The following is an 18530-nucleotide window of genomic DNA, read 5'->3' as shown; positions in this document are numbered from 1 at the left end:
TCTATTAGCTAAGCTTACTAATCCCTTTGAGGAAGGATTTTCTTTACTGTACTGATGGCTGAACTGAATAAAGCTTCACATAAGAGGCTCAGTTTGCACCAGACATGCTTCTCCTTTGATAACCAGCAAATACAAGTTCTACTAGCACAAGCATCTTTTTTCTGCAAACATTTCCCGAATAAAATAGGCTATACTGGCAAAAGCACTTTTTTTTTTTTTTGCTCAGATAGCTGCATCTACATGGGGGATTTTTGCACGTAGTGAAACGCAATCTGTTTTAAATGGCACTTCAGAAGAGCATTTCTCTCCCACAGAAGTTTCAAGGCTAGACCTTGAAGTATATACTTCTGCCTCATATCTGAGTGAGATTTTTATAAGGTGGCCATTGTCGTCTTGCTGGAAATTAGAGAAGTGGAGACACACAGTTACAGGGGCAGGCTGGGACTGCTGGGCTCTATCTGGAATTTGTATTCATGCCATTCTTTTGCCTCAGATGAAATTATGTATCCATAATCAGACTGATTCCTCACTATGTGCAATTACTTTTAAAACAACTGCAACAAAAACAGAGGGTGCTACAAAAGCACTGTAATTCTGTAGAAGCAAAAGTCCTATTGAAAAATCAAGTGAGTAAATGCCGTTCTGAGTGACCTGGACATTTTCTGAACTGGCAAATGTAGACCTAAGTATGAAAAAAAAACCACTAAGAGGTTAATCTGTCTCCTTTGCTCCTGCCTGTGCTTCTTCAACTGAAAAATGTCTGATAACAGAGATTTACTCTCTCTAAAAAAAAAAAAAGGTCTTACTCTGAACACCACTTGGAAAAAGGGAGTGTAGCAGGCAGAAACAAAAGACCTAACCAAACTGGGAATTCCTCATCTAAAGCAGGAGAATCTGGAAGATGAGTCACAGAGAAATAAAATACAGGTTTTGAAGAGCACCTATTGAATGCCAGCTCCTGGCACAAGTGTCAGGCAGGATGGCGACATGGGGAGGCAGTAGCACAGGGTTGCAGGGATAAGGGGTGTACTCACAACTGCAGCCTCCCATTCCCACTGCACTTGCTTTAACGTGGCTGTAGTCCAGCTCCCTTCAGCTCAGCTACCTGGTGGTGCCTCAGAGGCAGCATGTTGGCCGATCAGTCCTCTTCAACAATGCCTTCATGCTCCGGGAAGGTTTGCATCCAAACTCCCAGGTTTGCTGTGGGGAACAAAGCGCAGGCAGATCTGGTGCAGGGTGAGCGATGCCGTCAGGTACCTCGCCTCAGGCAGGTCACTGCACAAAGCAGCATGCCCTTGGCAAAGGGACTGAGTTTAGGGATCTGCTTCAATTTCCAAAGGAAAGGGACCGAACACCATCGGGTGGATACCCCGTGTGATATTCAAAAGCTATCCACTGCTTGGTGACAGCCCAGAAGTGCTCTTGTTTTGCTCGCACAGTCTGTCCTCTGCAGTCCAAAGCTGTAGCCTTATAACCAGGCAGTGACTTCCTCTGAAGTTGCTTGTATTGACCTAAATAGGTTGGGGCGGGTGAGGACACACAGACAACATGAAAAAGCTGTACTGGTTGCCCAACAAAGAAGTGTCTGCTTTGTGGTAAGCACTTTTAACATATAAGCACTTTTAACATATTGTTAAAGAACATGATTTTCATGTTTGTTTAAGTTCACACCAAAAGCCTTTCAAAGTAGCAAAGTGAGTAAAAATAAAATCTGCATTTAAGTGGTAAACAAAATAGTTAAAACTCGACCTCTCGTAATTTGAACTCTGCATACTGAGGCAATGCATTTAGAAGTCGACTGGTATGTTTCTTCTATACATCCAGCTGTGATTGATACATATAAGAGATCAGGAAAATGAACAGTAGGTTGGAGCAATGTTAAAAATCGGTTGTCCTGAGAAAATCAGTGATGATCAGCGAGTGGTGACAAGATGGAGAGGTTTCCCTCCAATTATAAATGGAGCCCAGTAGCAAAAAATGCCTGGTACCTTTGCAATGCCATGAGAGCAATGGGGTACAGGAACCTGAGTCATCTCATGAAGGGTAATCAGTAGCACTTGATGAGTACTCCAACATAAGCCACCTTTTTTTTTCTACAAGCAAACAGCACAATGTAAAGGAAGTATCTACACCTGCTGCACATAGGACAGGCTGCAGCCACAAGACCTGTGCTCAGGCCTGGATTTCTTTCTCTGTACCCCATTTTCACTAGCTGTAAATTGAGGATGACACCATTCAACCTTCTGTTAGTTGCTTTGAAATCAAGTGGAGAAAAGCAGTGTACAGGAATTCATCCTCTTCATGGAGCTTGACATGAACAGCATGGCCTTGGCACTTTCTGTCAAAAGTAATTTTCAGTCTTTTCATACTTAATTGGCCAGTTTTGTTTTCCATAAATCTTTTGTTATATCAAACCAAAACTGTTGTGCAGTTTGTCTGTTTGCACAAAAACGTCGGAGTGGGTTTTTAAAGATGATTCTGATAAGATTGACTGATGCACCCACTGTTGGGGCAACAAGCAGAGCAAGAACCAGAGCAAGAACCAAACAAGGGGCTCCTGGAAAAGCACCAAAATCCCCCAGTCCAAGCCAGGAGAATCTTCCACTGGGGCAGAGCAGCAGCACTGTCACAGTTAGTGGAGCTCTACTGATTTATTCCAGCTGAGAGTTGGCCCACTTGATTTATAGTCGTTTGCCCAGTGCTGTTTTGCTATTGCAGGCCTTTAGCAAGTATGTTCAGGCTGTGTCACTCTCCACATTTGCTACATTGACCTTAGCTACAAACAAGGTCCTCTGCTATCACGCATTGCTGATGTTTCAGTACTACTAAATCACGTGTGAGGATTATTAACAAACATTTCTGAATCTCCTTTTGCCCTGCTCAGTATTTAGCATTTATAAGTCAGCGCTGCCTGTCTCCTCGTGAGGGAATAGCTTGAATATGCTGTGGGATTTCAACAAAATAGATTGCAAACTCTGTATGACTTGGGTGCTAACAGCTGCCGTTTCTTCCAAAACACTTGAAAAAGCACAGGCATCGTAACAGCTCAGGCTGGCCCCTTGACTGAGATATTTACTGAGATGTCCCCTCAAAGGCGTTTTGAGATTGTGGGAGTTTTTCACTCCCCAGGTTACAAACAAGTCTTCTTGTTCTGTTATTTCCCTGCTATGCTCTCTTCAGAATTTGGGCAGCTTATTAACAAAGAATAACCCTAGAACTTCTCCACAGCCCTTTGCATTTCTGAGCAAGAATCTTTCTCCCCCGCCCCCAACATTTATTGCTGTGGTTTAGGTCCTTACCAAGAGCATTATTGAAAATAAACCATATTATGTGGAAATATTACTGTGAAATACAGTGGTGCTGTTATATAAAGGCAAGAAAACAAACCATCGCTCTGGAGACAGCAAGAGCAGGAGCACATGGGTCATATTAAGCAGACATTGGGTCTATCAAACTTACACAGGTACTGAAGTGTTAGGAGGGTGCAGAGCTACAACAGGAAAGTGCGTTGTTCTAGGTTTTTTTCTTAAAAGATGAGAGAGAAGGCCTAGGGGAGGGGAATGCATGAAAAAGGATGAAACTTTTTTTTTGGCTACTCCAGATGGGGTTTTCCTCTGTTTAAATGCTGAAGGACAGAAAGATTTTAAATTAAAATCTTCATAAATATAGCCCTGAGGCTAGTAACATTATTACATCCAAGATGATTACAGCAACCAAGCCACAAAATAAATATATAGATATATTTATTTGAAGCATAATAAGCCTCAGTATTTAGCTAGGAGAAGGCTAGGCAGCTAACTGACTTCCAAACTAGTGAATTTTCCATTCTGCTCTGCTGAAAGGATAAACCAACATGGCACATATTTTGCAGGGCCTGGTTTCTTTTCTGTGTAAGATAGCATTATTACTGCTTATACTTTCTATATATATAAAAATAAATAAATTATAGTCAGCCTGATCACATGCATGAAGGTTGGCAGCAAAGAGCCCCAAGTTTGCAATATGCAATAGGAGATATGGATAATTAGCGAGCTTCATTTTGAAAGAGCAATCTAGATCCTCCAGCTCACTTGAGTGAGGCATGTTCTCCTTGAAACATTTGCCTTTTTTCAGTTGATCCTAGTCTCAAGACAAGATACCACACTTTCCTTGTTTGTGTGGGGCTTTATTTTAATTATGGGAATATTTTAATGAAGGATACAGGGAAAATACAGGGATACAAAGAAAAGGATACAAGCTGATAAAGATGATTAAATCATAGAGCGACTGCGGAGTGGGTCATGAAGTGTTATAATCCCCAACTCCCCTCTGCTTTCTGCCTCAATGTGTTAATGCATCACACTTTAGTACAGTGACACTTTCAGCCCTAGGTGGAAATTCACACATGATGAAGAGGTGGAGGAGGATTTCCAGATGGTCAGACCTCAGGGAGTGCGAAAAGGTGGGGGGAGGAAGGGAAAAACTGCTGAAGGGAATCGGACTTTGGTCACATCAGTAATTTCCAGCTGAAAATGGAATATTAAAAAAACCCAAAAACAGGCACCAATGATCCCATACTGGAGCCAGGTGTGTTAAGGTTTGGATGCTATGCGTGATAAATCCTTACTATTGCTGGTTGTGAAAGATCCCTTGGAAATATTGTTTTATTTGTGTGCAACAGTGAAAGGTGTGAGCTTCAGTCCCTTGGCCAAATTTCAGCGAGGGTACTAAAGCATCCTGATGCAGACCCAATTAGTTATTTTATTCTCCACAGCTCCTCTTCAGTAGAGGTTATTAGAGTGGTACTTGCTCCAAATCATGCACAAATTTTCCCTCCAGCAGAAGCTGTATTTGGCTGCTGTACATCCTTTGGGACCCTCTTCTACATGGCCACCTCTCCAAGAGCAGCGCAGGGCACTGAGAGAAAATGCAAGGCTTGCAGGCAGTTGGTCCTATCACACCCCAAAACAGGCCTCATGTTCCCTTTAGGGGAACATAAGGCAGCAGCTGCTGCTATCACACAGCTGGACTTCTCTAAGAAGGCTTCATTGACTATGGCCTTTTGGGGGGAATGGTAAGGTAGTCATGGTCCAGAGTTCAAGGGGTCTAGTCCTTCAGGGTGAGGGGTGCAAGGGCTGTACAAAGAATTAGCAACACAGGGTATTTTGTACAGCCACGGCTCTTTCCAAATGTCAGGGTTAGCAGAAATTTAAGATAATGAATTATTTAGACATCACAGTACCCCTATACTAGGAGGGGGAAAGATAAAGCTCCTCAGCATGACATAAAAAGCGAGCATTGTTTATGATGGCTCACACTGCATTTCTAAGGGCTCTTGCTTAGTATTCTTAGATGTTCCTTGGGTCACAGCATTTCTCCTACCACAAAATAGATGCTAGAGATGCCAATGGTGTGCGGTCACAATGGAAAGGAATATTTTGTTTAACATCACCAGTATGATTGCATGTTATTTACCTGTATTTCCTGGATGGCAGCAAAGCAAATTGACCACAGCATGATGAACTACTTGGACAGATCTCATGAGAAATGAGGCTGTCACACACAGTTTCCACTTTGGGGAAGTGTTTGTTGTATGTCCACTCCCTGTCACTCCCACTACAAACCATGTTGTGCACGCAGATCAGGAAGAAGCTCACAGAAACAGAAGACGCTGCTTTGCCTTATTCAGCTTCTGCTAGTGCAACTTCAAATCTGTGTTCTTAACTGATGCTGAATTCCTCCTCCCATTAATTGACTTTATATGTTAAAACCACTTACGTTATAGCAAAATGCAAAGAAATCTCAGGCATCTGATGTGGTATTGACTTCCACGATGATATATTCAAGATGCCCAGGTGCCTGTCACTGGCTTTAGTGGCAAGCCAAAAGTCTCTGAACATTTTAAAGCCTGCAGCATCCATCTCTGACTATAGTCCCTTACAACGAGTACATGAACATCTCTGACTTTCTTCCCTAAGGACTCAGTGCAGCAGGTGTTTTCAGCCTGCCCACCTTCCAGATCAGGTGTCCAAACAAGCAGCAAAAAATATAGTTTTTTTTCTTCCCTTTTCCTAAAAGAGCTCAAGGTGGGTGGAGGGGATGGGCGTAGGCTATTTCTATTCGTACCTTAATTTAGTCAGTAGTCCAACGGTTCATGAAATAAGAACTGGGCTCAGTCCCCTACCCTACCGGACAGGAGTCCCAGGGAGCAGAAGAGGCAGGCCAGGTCTCCTCAGAAGGAGCAGGCTATGGGGTGATACTGGGACAGAAGCATTCTCCAAGCCTCCATTGAGTTGGTGTGTGACCAAAGGGAACGCAAACCCATACCTCTGTAGGTAGGTGGTTCAGAGATGCACAAGGCCAGGTCCCTCCTGCTTCCCACCCCGCTAGCCAAAACATCTAGGACTAACTAATTCACGAGACCAGCTTTAAGAGGACAGAGGCAGTCCCCTCCCTGGCAAGGAGCATACCCTGGTAAATGCACTCCTCTGGGAGAGGAGACATACACGCTGCCTGCGGCAGAAGGGAATTGAGCCATGTGAAATTCCCCCGGTTAGGCACTAGCCTTTTGAGCGCCAAACAGTGTATACAAAACACTGCTATGCTGCCAACCACCCTGCCTTTCCCTTGCAAGAATGGCCCCACGCTCTGTTGCTGGAAGAAAGCCAGGAGAGAGCCTAAATTTTGAAGCCCAAGGGATCCTCAGCCCCCAGGCAAGGTAGATTTAAGAAGCCAGGTTCCCCATCACGCTTGCTCAGGCAACAAAGCAGCTTCTTGGTTTTGGTGGCTGCCATTTTGAGGTGGTACATGGTGCAGAAAGCTTCACTACAAAAGGCAAAGATCTGGAATTTGTGGTGGCTGCTGAGAACAGGTATTGCAACACTCCACGGCGATGCCCCAAACCTTTTGTAAGTCTGCTTCCCCCAAACTGAAACATTACTGCTGTTGCCATGCCAGCAGTCCAGAAAGCAAGAGCAGATGGAGCTCCCCCAGAGTCCAAACCACTGTGCAATAAACACTGTACAGATCCAGGTCTGCCCAAAGAATGGGCATTACAAGAGAGCAGAGAGTTGCCAAGTGACTCTTCCCTGTTCTTACAGCAGAAGTGGAAGAGATGAATGAATAGAAATATAAACGGATAGTAGCAGATTATTTACCTGTAACGTGACTGCCGCTGTGACCTTCCTCCTGCATGCAACAAGGAAGGAGTAAACAGGTCCCCATCCCCACGGCTGGGATGTTTTATCACTTAGCAGAGACCAGCTGGTACACAGCAGAGAAGACTTCATCTTCTCACCATGGGCTTCAAGGCTTTAGAGGTTATATTCTGGTTTGGGCTTCTGACACAGAAATACGTGCGAGAGGCCTTCCTAGCAGGAAATGCTGAGCACCTTTAACTGGGAAGAAAAAATCAACAACCTTACTAAGACATCTTTCCTACCCTCACTCCTTGTGTTAGCTCTCAAAACAACGGGAACCACAAAGGAGCCCGTGACAGCCAAAAGGGAGAATCTGCCAGCTGCAGAGGGGAGCAGGGGTCGCTCCGTGCTGCGTCACTTGCTGCTGCCTGTCTGGGGTGACGGTGTTGAAAGGGTTACCAGGAGAGGTGGGGCTGCTTGGAAACAGGCCTGGATGCTGCAGAGCTTTTCACCTTTCGCTTCCTTAGCTTTTCCACAGCTAGGAACAGGCTGCGAGCCCATTCCAATTTCTATGTTCAGGATAGGTCTTCAAAGTCCTGGGTTTGTTTTGTTGGGTTTTTTTTAGGAAGAAAGAAAGAGAACAGAAGATAAAGCGTGCATCCCTTTGTCATAGACTCACATTTCAAATACTCCAAACCTATTTAATACCTTAGACTTTGCCCGATTTTTGTCTCATGGGGAAGACTGTTGCCCTGGAACCTATATCCCCATTTCTTTCCAAAAAAGAAGAACAAAAGATAAGTTTTAACTTGGTGTTGATGCAATATTCACCCCACCCAGAACAGTGTAACCAACTTTGAAAGCTCATGTAAAAAACATGAAGAGTAATTTTTACTTAGCTCTTGTTATGAACAATTCAGAGATAAGAAACAAGGCAAGACACGTCTCAGCTGCAAGTGTGAACATGATCTCAACACTGCAACATTTTCCTTGCCTGGCTAGAGATGGGTTGGCAGCATGAGGTATATGAAGGTAGGTTACAGGTGACAAGAATGTAAAAAACCTATTATTAAACTATGTGTAAGCAGTCTTGAAACTTCATTAGGGCCAGGGAATTCAGCCCTGGACATTGCACCTGCTTGATTATTCACTAGAAATTAACACAAAACAAATGCTGTAAACTTGAAGCTAAGTTGGAGAGGATTCAGATACAGCTTTTCCTGCCCTCTGACTAGGCAGCGGTTGGAAAGCTGTCTGTATCACGGACAAACTCCACATGCTTTCCTCTTTTAGGAGAGAAAGGAAGTCTTCATCACAAGTTTTCACCAGGTGCAGAGGACAGGTCACTTGCTGTCCTCCAACTGCAACTATAGAAGAGGAGTGAACTGTAGAATTGCAGAAAGGTGCATTTGAGCACTGACCTATTTTTGTTCATCTGCCATGGGAGAGACATGTGGAAACATTGTGGTTTGATGGGTTTGATTAAAAATATGCTAATGAATAAAGAAAATTAAGTGCATCCCTTGGGCTCCTGGCAAGCTGCCAAGGCAGACACTGGGACCACCAACGGGGGGTCCTTATGCTTTGGCTTTCGCAATCCTTCGGATTCCTATTGCAGAGGATGGTGACCCAGCGGAAACAGGGCTTAAAGTTAAGTGTTTTGTGTGTCCTGCCTCCACTCCTCTCCAAATGCCACAATATTTGAAAATTTATGCCCCAGGTGCTGGAATCAGCAAGCATAAGAACATCTTTGTTTTCATTGACAAAAAATACTTCTACCATCATTGTTGAAGAAAGCAAGCTTGCAAACACGAAGCAAGTGTACTCAAAAGGCTTGGAAACAAAAAGACTATGAAAGAGAACTCCAAGTTCATTTTCTAAAGCATCTCATTATTTATAAACCAAATGTAGTTTTGGAGGCCTGACTTACGGTTTTCAAGCTCCTGAGGCAAAGCTCCAAATGTGGCCTTTATTCCCATGCAGGAGAAGCTCTGCCTGCCCTCCTCCCTCCATACTGTTCAGGGAGGGGAAGAGGGGAGAGGATGGGGGGGTCGGGGGGGGGAAGGAAGAAATTTAAAAAAGGCAAATCAAAACAACACAAACAGGCACAGTGTTACCCTCTGCTCCACAAGTGTTTGCTGCACTACCATCATTGTCCAAATGGATTTACTGAAGGTACCACATAAGCAAGCTCTAACCTGGCCGCAGGAATAGGTGAATCACATACTCTGTTGCTGTTTCTTAGGTAGGAAGCACCTCTCATTAGCAAAGTCTGACATATCCAGCTCTCCTAGCACTCATAATCCTTTTGGGGCTAGTTGTTCTTCCCATAGTCTGATTCACTCTGTTGTCCTACAGTCTTCAGAGCTGGAACACAGCAACTGACCTTAGTTGGGGACACGAATGCCTGTCATCAGGTGTCACTGCTCAGCACCTAATTGGAGTACAGTCATGAGGAGTGAAAGGAAAGAAGAGCTCATGTTTAGTTAAGCTGTCTGAACCCAAGTAGAACTAGGAAGATTTGAACCCTAGGGGTAAAGATGAACATCCAAGGATAAAGAACTAAGCAGGCCTATAAAGAAATAAAAACAGAGACCCTAGAGTGAAAGAAGTTCTTCCACAGCCATGACCAGGGCACTAACTAGAAAAGCCATATTTAAAACCAAACATCTAGTCCACTCTACAGGCAGTTGTTCAGCAACCTACTAAGTTTTAGTTTTTATAGCTCCACCTCCCAAGTAGGAAACAAAGTTTTAACTTCTGATTTCTGAATCCTGTTATTCTGGGCAAGGATCCTTCTGTCAGAGAGGTCTGTGTCTGACAAGGACCATCTCTCCCATGTTCTCATCAGCTCTTCTAAAATTGAAGAGACAGACAAACTCTTAGGAGTGAAACTGCAGGCTATCTTAGGCAACGCTGCCATGATGGTTTTCATTTAGAAGCAAGAAAGAAGTTGGCTATTTTATAGATAATTACTATTTTTATGATAATTACTCCTTCCCCCAGTCCCCAGTTGTTTTCCTTGTTTATGTGTATAGAAGTGTAACAGCATCATTTTGTGGGGAAGATAATCATGTTACAGAGCACTCTTACAGACCACAGGTTGAGAAACACTCATCCAAACAGCAAGTTCAGTTTGTTGTATGTGTTTTCCTTTTAAAACCAAAACAGAGCACTATTAAACAGTAGGGAGTAGCTTTCCTTGTCTCTCAGTGCTACATGTATGCACAAGTTTGTCCTTGAATTCTGGTATTTGGCCTATGAAGCCAACATGCATAAAGCTGCCGATACCCTGAACACTAGACTTTAAAAACAAACTCTATAAACTCTGATTATATCAAAAACAAGATTCTGCCTCAAAGCTAAGTAACAAAGCGCATTGAAGGGAACTTACTGTAAACTCTGGAGATTAATCAACTTTATCAGGAAGGCAACTGCAGAGCATATGGTCCCAGTCTCACCTCAGCATTTTACCTCCAATGCCTTTGGAATTACAAGGTTTAAGGGGCCGTTTGCTGATATTTCCCTTGTATTCCCACAACAGACACTAAGTAGTTTGGGTGGAAGGAAGAATTAAAGGGCGGAGGGAGGGGGGGAGGGGGGGGAGATTTTTTAAATAGGATATCCCCCCAAATTAAGGTTTTATATTGCAAAGAAAAAACAGCATCTTTAGTCACCCTTAGAAACAATATGTTTTGTGAAGTACTGCACAGTCCCATGAAACAATAAGTATTCTTTCTGGCATGCAAATCAGTGCTCAGTGAGCAGAACACACTTACACTTGCCATGCAAACTGGTTCAGTGCCATAGAAATCGTGAAGCCACTATCCTCATGAGAAATTGGTAGTTCTGCCACACACTAGAATGTTTAATCAAGAATTAACATTAGCATTTGCATGCAAAAGGAAAATTTTAATTTAGAACAAGGTCTCCTACTGCATGAAAGAATCACACAGCAGAGCAACAAGAACAGAAGAATCTAGTTAGCGTGGATTTCTGTGTGCAATTCAGGTAGCAGATTAACAGCAGCTACTCGTGTGCTCGTCTGAGCATGCTGAACAGCCCCTCTCCATGGTAGAGCTTCTAACGCTTAACGCCACCAGATGGAGCCAACAGTTCTCAGGAAGATGTGCCTGTACCATCCCAAGAACCTGCAGAGCATTAGGCACACACAACCCCGCTGGGTAAGTGTCCTGGTTGGGGCAGAACACAGGCAAGGATGAAGGCAGAAGCCCAGTTAGGTATGTGCAATCATTCTCCAGTTTCATTGTGCTGGAAATTAAGGAAGGCCCGTTCCTCACAAGCATCTACAGATTATCTGAAAGAGAAGGTGCCATTCTGGGCTTTGGGTACAGCTGTGCTCAGAACCCTCTCCTGCCTCCTACACAACACTTTTCATGCTACCCTTTCTCTCCTGCAGAATATTTTAAAAATTACTTCACAGGAAAGGAGAGCTATGTAACCCACCACGGCAGTCTGAAACACAGGGCAAACACCAGGCAAGCACCATGTAAACAAGATTATGTAAATTGATGTAATCTTGGCCAGAAGTCATCAGCAAGGGGATGTTCTGCTTCCAGTTTGTACAGCAGTGGCAGCAGAAACTGCACCTTAAGTTTACTGTGAATCCCATTTCCATGCTACTCCAAATCAAGTGGCATAACAGTGCAGTGAGTCTGTCCTGAACCACGCTGCCTCACAGCCACCTCAGCGCCTCTGCTGCTGTTTGTTCATTGCAAACCAACACAGGGAACAAAGTCTGGCACACTCAGAAGACTAGGGAGTCATTTCCACACAATGTTGCTTATTCTGCTATTTGAGTCACAAGACAGACAGACAGACAGAAGAAGAAGGAAAGCAACTCTTGTCATTTACAGAGTTCATACAAGCTGTCTTACCAATTACGTAGTGGAAAGTGAACTATGAACAATTCAAACTACTGTAGCAGTTTAGTCCTGAAATATATGCAGACCACTTCAGGAAAACCAATGATGAGATCCCAGTCACCTTCTCCTCCCCTCCCTTCCCATAGTCTGTAATATAATTATGTTACAGATTTGACACAAAGGTTAGTTCCAGACACTGAAAGTCAGCAGTTGCCTGGTTCAGGAATTTGGGGATTAGACATGCTTTTAGAGGGATGTAAAAATCAATAACAAACAAATATTATGCTTGTTTTTCTTTTTATTATCAATAGTAATAAAAATCAGTTGTATTAGCATGATAATGAAAAGTGACCAGTTTTATAGACATTAAAAATGTTTGTGCAAGTTAGAGACAAAGCTCTGAAGCTATGTAAGAAAAAACCCAAGAATTTACATCATAGTATAGCATACATAGTTTAGAGGCAGTTTTATTAAATCTTGTAGTCACAATCACTTCTACACTAAACCTCTTTCTTGGTGTTAGAGATAACACCTTCCCCTCCCAAGAGGAACACCTGGCATTCTCATGAAGTGTGGAGATTACAGTGAAAATAGCTTTTTTTGTTCCTCTTCCCTCCTTCTCCCAACTATAAGTCATTGCAGCATATGCTTAGAGCAATCAAAGAAAGCTTCTGTCTACATAACCTCTGAGTTGAACTGATAAACAGTATCCTCTTTCTGGGCAAGAATTGATAGACTTGTCAGCCCCAGGTACTGGGTTAACATTTTGGATTTAGTTAGATGCATTTCCTCATCTCTTACTACATTCCAGATTGTAGCTTTGTGCCTTAGACCCAAAGTATTCTTAAGCATTAGCCAGCCAGCCATGTGAAGTTCCCACTGAATCCCATTAACATCTCACTGAAGTTTAATGCCCAGTAAATGTATGCATACATGTTTCTCTTCATCAAGCCAAGTGCTCAGCTAGAAATTGCAGTAAAGGCATATCAGTCTGTATAGAACACATATGGCACAAGTCATTGAAGAAGCACTTCATGCTGTATCTGTACTCTCATCTGGACATATGACCCTCTAAAAAAAAAAAGCAGTAAAGTCTGCCCTTGGACTCCTGGAGTTATTCTGAAGTGGAATTTTATATAAGAACTTAACCCCCGTTGTAACAGGGGCTTGTCTCATACATGCTTGCTCAAAACAGAAGACTGGAGCACTTGAATACCCACAGCTAAGCCACATATAGAAGATTGCATATAGCAGTAAACAGCTCCCTGACTACATTACATTAAGCTATTATGCAAGAATAATATTTGAATACTTAAGTGCAAGTGCATAGTCAAGTTGGACATGACCTCTCCAGCTTCAAATATCCAGTTACTTGCCTGCAGCCATGCTCCAGAAAGATTTAAGAGCACATTATACTGATGAAGAGAAATCTTGGCCTTTAATTACCTAACATGCAAAAGCTGCTAGAATGGGTCAGCTTCAATCCAGCTGTCAGTTGCCTCAGCTACACAGCATGGCTAGCAGGCAGCCACACACTCCCCCTTTCACCAAAGTCCTCCTTGTTTGATGCACCTGATCTGCAAGTGCTCATTTAGATTAGAAGACAAAGCTTCCTTTACTCTGCTCACAGGAAACCCTCAAGGCCAAAGGAAGCATTTCTCTACACCACTTTTTATTCACTCTAGTCAACCCACCTGATGTTGATGTCCATTGATGTCCAATGAAGCACACCTGGAAGTCATTCAAGGACCCTCAAATTTTATTGCCCCTATTCAGAAGGGCATGCATTCAGGCACTTCCACCATATGAAGTGGAGGCAACAGGATTCCAGTCCAGGGGAGCAGTTTTATTGCCTTCCTAGTACAAGTCAGAATGCTTGTTGCCCACTGGTACAAAGTAGCCAAGGTAGCTGCCTTGTTTATCATGCTTTCAGCTGTAATTGGAAAGTTGTACTTATGACAAGCTTCAGTTTAAGAGAAGAATACTGTAAAGCTGCTGTATTTAGTCTCCAGGCCTAGTCTTTCTGGAAAAGGTCACAAGCACAGAACACTGAAGATAAGCAGTATCAAGCCATGAAATAGCAAGCACCTTCTTCCAAGTAAGTCCACCTCAGTCACAGAGCTTTATCAGTTAAGGAAAAAAAACCCCAAACACCTGAGTGAGAACAGCACATGGACCATAAGAACATCAGTGGAAGACTCACTGTTCTGAGCAGAAGTTAATCTGTCCTATCAAATACTGTCAGGTACTTTAGGACTAAAGAGATCAAAGGTCAAGGTATGCAAGTCTCTTGAGCCAACACAGCCGAGCTGCTCATTGTGAGCTTTGCCAAGTTCTTTGTTCATATAGCGAGGAAAGCTTATTCAGTTTTGTTAGACACATTTTAAAAATCCACCTCAGAGGGCCTTGACCTAGATAAGCCTGTAATGTGTACTCAACTGTTGTTTATCCTTTAGGTTAACTAAGGACTTAACCTTTAGGTCTCAACTAAAACCAAACCTAAGTGAGTTGCCTTCCTCCAGGAGACATTCATTTGCTGTATGCACAATGTGCACTCAAAAATGGACTTTATGCATGGAAGTTAAAGAGGAAGCTTTGTTAGAAGTTACAGCTCTAAATGTCCCGTTAGGTGCTTAGGCTTTAAATATAGGTGATACAGCTCAAGTGAAAAGTCCTGCAAGCCAGCAGGCTCCCAGCCTCTGCTTCAAAACTGTACTGTCAAGTTGACTTTGTAATACCAATTAATTACACTGTTCAAAGATAAATATTGCCAGAATAGGTTAACAATTCTTTCTGTGCATACAAGACAACATTAACGAAGAAGGAATTTAACTTGACAAAAATGAAGATTACAGCACCTTTTATTTAGTACAGTTTCCCCAATCCAATGAGTTGCCTGACAAGTTGAACTAGTTATGGAAGACAATGAGTTTGCGATAAGTCCCTGTGAAACCTCAGACCAACAGAGGTTCTGATATCTAACACATCTTACTTTTTTCAAAGTTCAGAGCTGGAATGCACATGAGCAATCTAGTACATGTTAAAAAGTGTTTTTCAACCTCAAATTACAATACTAAGTACTGAACAGTATTCACTACTCCCTCACCTCAAAAAGAAACAGTATTTGTTAATTCAGTGCTGCAGCAGTGCTTCATTAAACAACCACATGGCATATTCCTTTCACCAAGTAACTGTGTTTTAAGCATCTGGGTAACAAGTAAGATACAGTCACTACTTTAAATCTCTACTCCTTCAAAACAGAAGATAGTCATAATTCATTGAGACACTCCACAATCAGAAGAGACAGTTACTTTCCACAACAGTGACAGAATTTTTTGGCAACTGCACTTAAACCGCATCAGAAAGCTCAGTTCAGTCAGCTGACAAGAGGACCTGCTAAGTACTGACTTTCACTTCTATTTTTAGGCAGGTTTTTGTTGATCAATACATGACCACCATTGCATAACTAACAAAACTCAACATGCATCTTCATGTGCTAGGTTGCTGTGCATCAGAAACAGTACACACAAAATTAACAGTGAGTAACAGACATGGCAACTGCTTAACTTCATTTGCTTTTTGACACCATACAACTCACTAGCCAGCTGATCATTGAGAGGTAGCACATATGCCTCACCTATTCCAAGTCATGATTGTGTGATGTGACCCATCCTTACTCAAAGTTTTCATCTTCGGCAAGATAAGAGACAGATGCAGATGTTCACACTTTTCCAACATGATCACAAGTGTTCCAATATAAACAAAACCAATGAAATCAATACTTTGATTTTCACTATTCCAGTACCAGGGAGGGGAAGGATGAATGTAGAGTGAGTGTAATTGACTCTAGCCAGAATAGATGGAAGAAACCCAGGACAGCATTTCAAGGAGATATTGAAAATATTATTCCTTTTGAAGAAAGGCTTACAGTCATTGTCTCACCCCATACCACTAATTTAAGGATGAGAAGACAGACCAGCAGGGAATGCATCTAGCCAGTATTTAAATATCAACTTTTGCATTGACTAAGTAAGTCTGAATTGAGTCCATAGGCTTGATTCATGAATGCTGTATTGACTAAACAGAACAGAGAGGAAAGTTTGTTTTGAGTTGACTCTCAAGTGTCAGTTGCTATTTCTTACATGGAGTGTGGGGAAGAAGCCAGCAGATTTCAGTGTAAGAAATACCAGTGACAACTAACAGAAGATGGAGACTCGAACCCTTTACCAGATGTCATCTAGCTTTTCTGCAGTTTGCAACATCAAGGAGGGCAGTGACAGCGGCAAAAAAAGTGTTTGAACCTGAACAGCTGTGCTTGTTAAGGCCAGTAGAGGTTCAAGAGAAACATCAGAGTAAACTAGGAAGTTAACACCAAAGTACTTTGTATAACCAAGTAGGACTGTAGTTCTGAACCTGTTTCTAGTTTTGAAAGACATGGGGAAGACGGAGCCCATTTCAGTTTAAGTAGGCATAAGTTTTGTTGGATACCAGAAATGGTTTCAAAGTTCTGTTTTCACATTTTGAAGGTGTGATATGCAAAGCAAAAGATAAGGGAGTCAATACAGACTTCCTTTCATGAATCCAGCCCTATATCCTTAGTGGTATCTTATCTGTGCCACCTGTAGATAGATATTTATAGTTCCCAAGCATCACAGTAAGCAACATCTTTCTTTAAAGCTTTTCTTGTTCTTGCCACTTTTCTTGCCATTCTTGTCTTTGTTTTCTGACATTTTCTTTGCTCTGATTTCTCTCATTAAATCAAAGAATACCTACAAGGGAAAAATAAAGAAAGATTAAACAAGATCTGACACCAGAAAGCAGATAAAAACTACTGTATTCAGCAGCAAATAAATATACAGCACCACACTGTTCCTAATACAGCCGAAGTGGGTCTAGACATAGATCCCAGTGACAAATGCAACATCAGAATTATGCAGCATGTCGATCAGTGGCAAGAAGTAAGACAATCTTACCTGGTGACCAAATCATTCAACAGCCCCATTTTAAGATCTTTTTATCAGTCCTGCACAAAAAGTAGCATTCAGAGTTCATGAGAACACTTGTCTGCCTAGCAAACATTTCCAGGGAAGTCACTCTTGTTAATTACACAAAGTATTTAGTCCAGTCCTTACCGTGCAGTTACTAGCACGCCCTGCTGGGTAGCATTCTGCCTGTTTTTTTTCATTCAAAAGCTGCAGCATTCAAGTGACAGTGTCAGAGACAGAAAATTCTCTGACTATGTTACAAGAAAGATTCAGAGAAAGTAATTACTCTGATGTTTTCTCCAACATTTGAGCTGATTTCACCCCTGTACATCTGACATTTAGGTACATAGCACTTCAGATGCAACAGCTATTTTACTTTAAAGGGTTACTGGGAAAAGTGATTTTTAGGATTACAGAACAAGAGCTTAGTGTCACTCTATAGAGTTAGGCCTTTTTTTAAAAAAAATAAAAAATGGGGAACTACACAGGTCTTTGACACTTGGAAAGAAGACCACACTACTGATCAGAAACAGAATAGTTTAGTATCCAAAACTCTTAAGTTGTTTTTTGGGGTTTTTTTAATTCTGCTACAGTGTCAATGCACAGCCATCACAATGGCTGATAACTTGTTGCAACATACACAAAACAGTGCTTATATAGAGGATAACCAGTATGTCACACAAGCTAGCTAGAGAAAACCTATGAGAGCAACTCTACAACACCAGGCTAGTACCCTCCAGACACAGCTGCACTGCTGTTAATCCCAACTGATCAGAAAGCTAGTCTAAGTATAAAACAGGCTAGGCGTTTTCTAGTCACGTGAGACAGCTCATAGGCTAAAGTGAGTCTTTTTGTTTTACATCTTTCATGTTTTACATCACCCAGTTTACGCATCTGACAGTCTGACTTTCTAGTAACATTCCACAAAGTCAGAATGGTTCTTTACCAAATTTAAACTATGCTATGTCCTTTATTACCAAAAGGTCTCAGTTCAAGAGTTCCATATATACTGTTTTAACCACGAATGAGAAAGAGTTCCTACTAGGTAGCTTATGCACCAACAGCATTCCCATTAGTAAACTAGTATAGACTAGAACAGAATGCTGTCTACAGGAACTTGGAGTAGAGGTAGCTGCAAGAGTTCTTAGTGCAAAGAGGAAACCTACAATTTGTAATGTTCAAACAAATGCAAATTACCAAGTGACACCTTTGGAGTCCTTAGGGGGCCCAACACTACTAGACCATCTACTGTGGATTGGTAAAGTAAAAAGGTACCTTCTTCAAGAAACTCTTGCTACGCACAAAACGAAGGGGAGGCTTAAAACCCATTTTTCCCTACTGGGCAAACACTCCCTAGTCCTAACTCATCTCTCTTTTGGAATAAATCACCACCACCACTGTTTATGCAAGAAGCCAGCAGCAGACAGTGCTGAGAATGACTGTCCCAGGCTAGCATGGACAAGTCAAAACAGGACACAGACACAGCAAGATGACTTCTCATAATTCAAAGTAGTCTTGGAAGGAAACAAGAATGAAATCTT

At 42.2% G+C, this 18530-nt stretch overlaps 1 protein-coding gene across 1 annotated transcript in view; it reads right to left on the bottom strand.

Annotated features, from left to right (window-relative positions):
* Positions 1–16034: 16034 nt before the first annotated feature.
* The window catches only part of RALB (RAS like proto-oncogene B), a 7423-nt gene continuing 4927 nt past the window's right edge, over positions 16035–18530 (bottom strand). Inside the window, exon 4 of the mRNA XM_010165089.2 lies at positions 16035–16773. Within this exon, the coding sequence (XP_010163391.1) occupies positions 16654–16773 (120 nt within the window). The 3' untranslated portion in view covers positions 16035–16653. The remainder of the gene's footprint in view (positions 16774–18530) is intronic.

The sequence above is a fragment of the Antrostomus carolinensis genome, unplaced genomic scaffold (genome assembly GCF_000700745.2).
Source record: "Antrostomus carolinensis isolate BGI_N321 unplaced genomic scaffold, ASM70074v2 scaffold27713, whole genome shotgun sequence".
Classification (NCBI taxonomy): domain Eukaryota; kingdom Metazoa; phylum Chordata; class Aves; order Caprimulgiformes; family Caprimulgidae; genus Antrostomus; species Antrostomus carolinensis.
The sequence above is the reverse complement of the archived record's forward strand: the minus strand, read 5'-3'. Positions and strand labels throughout refer to the sequence as shown.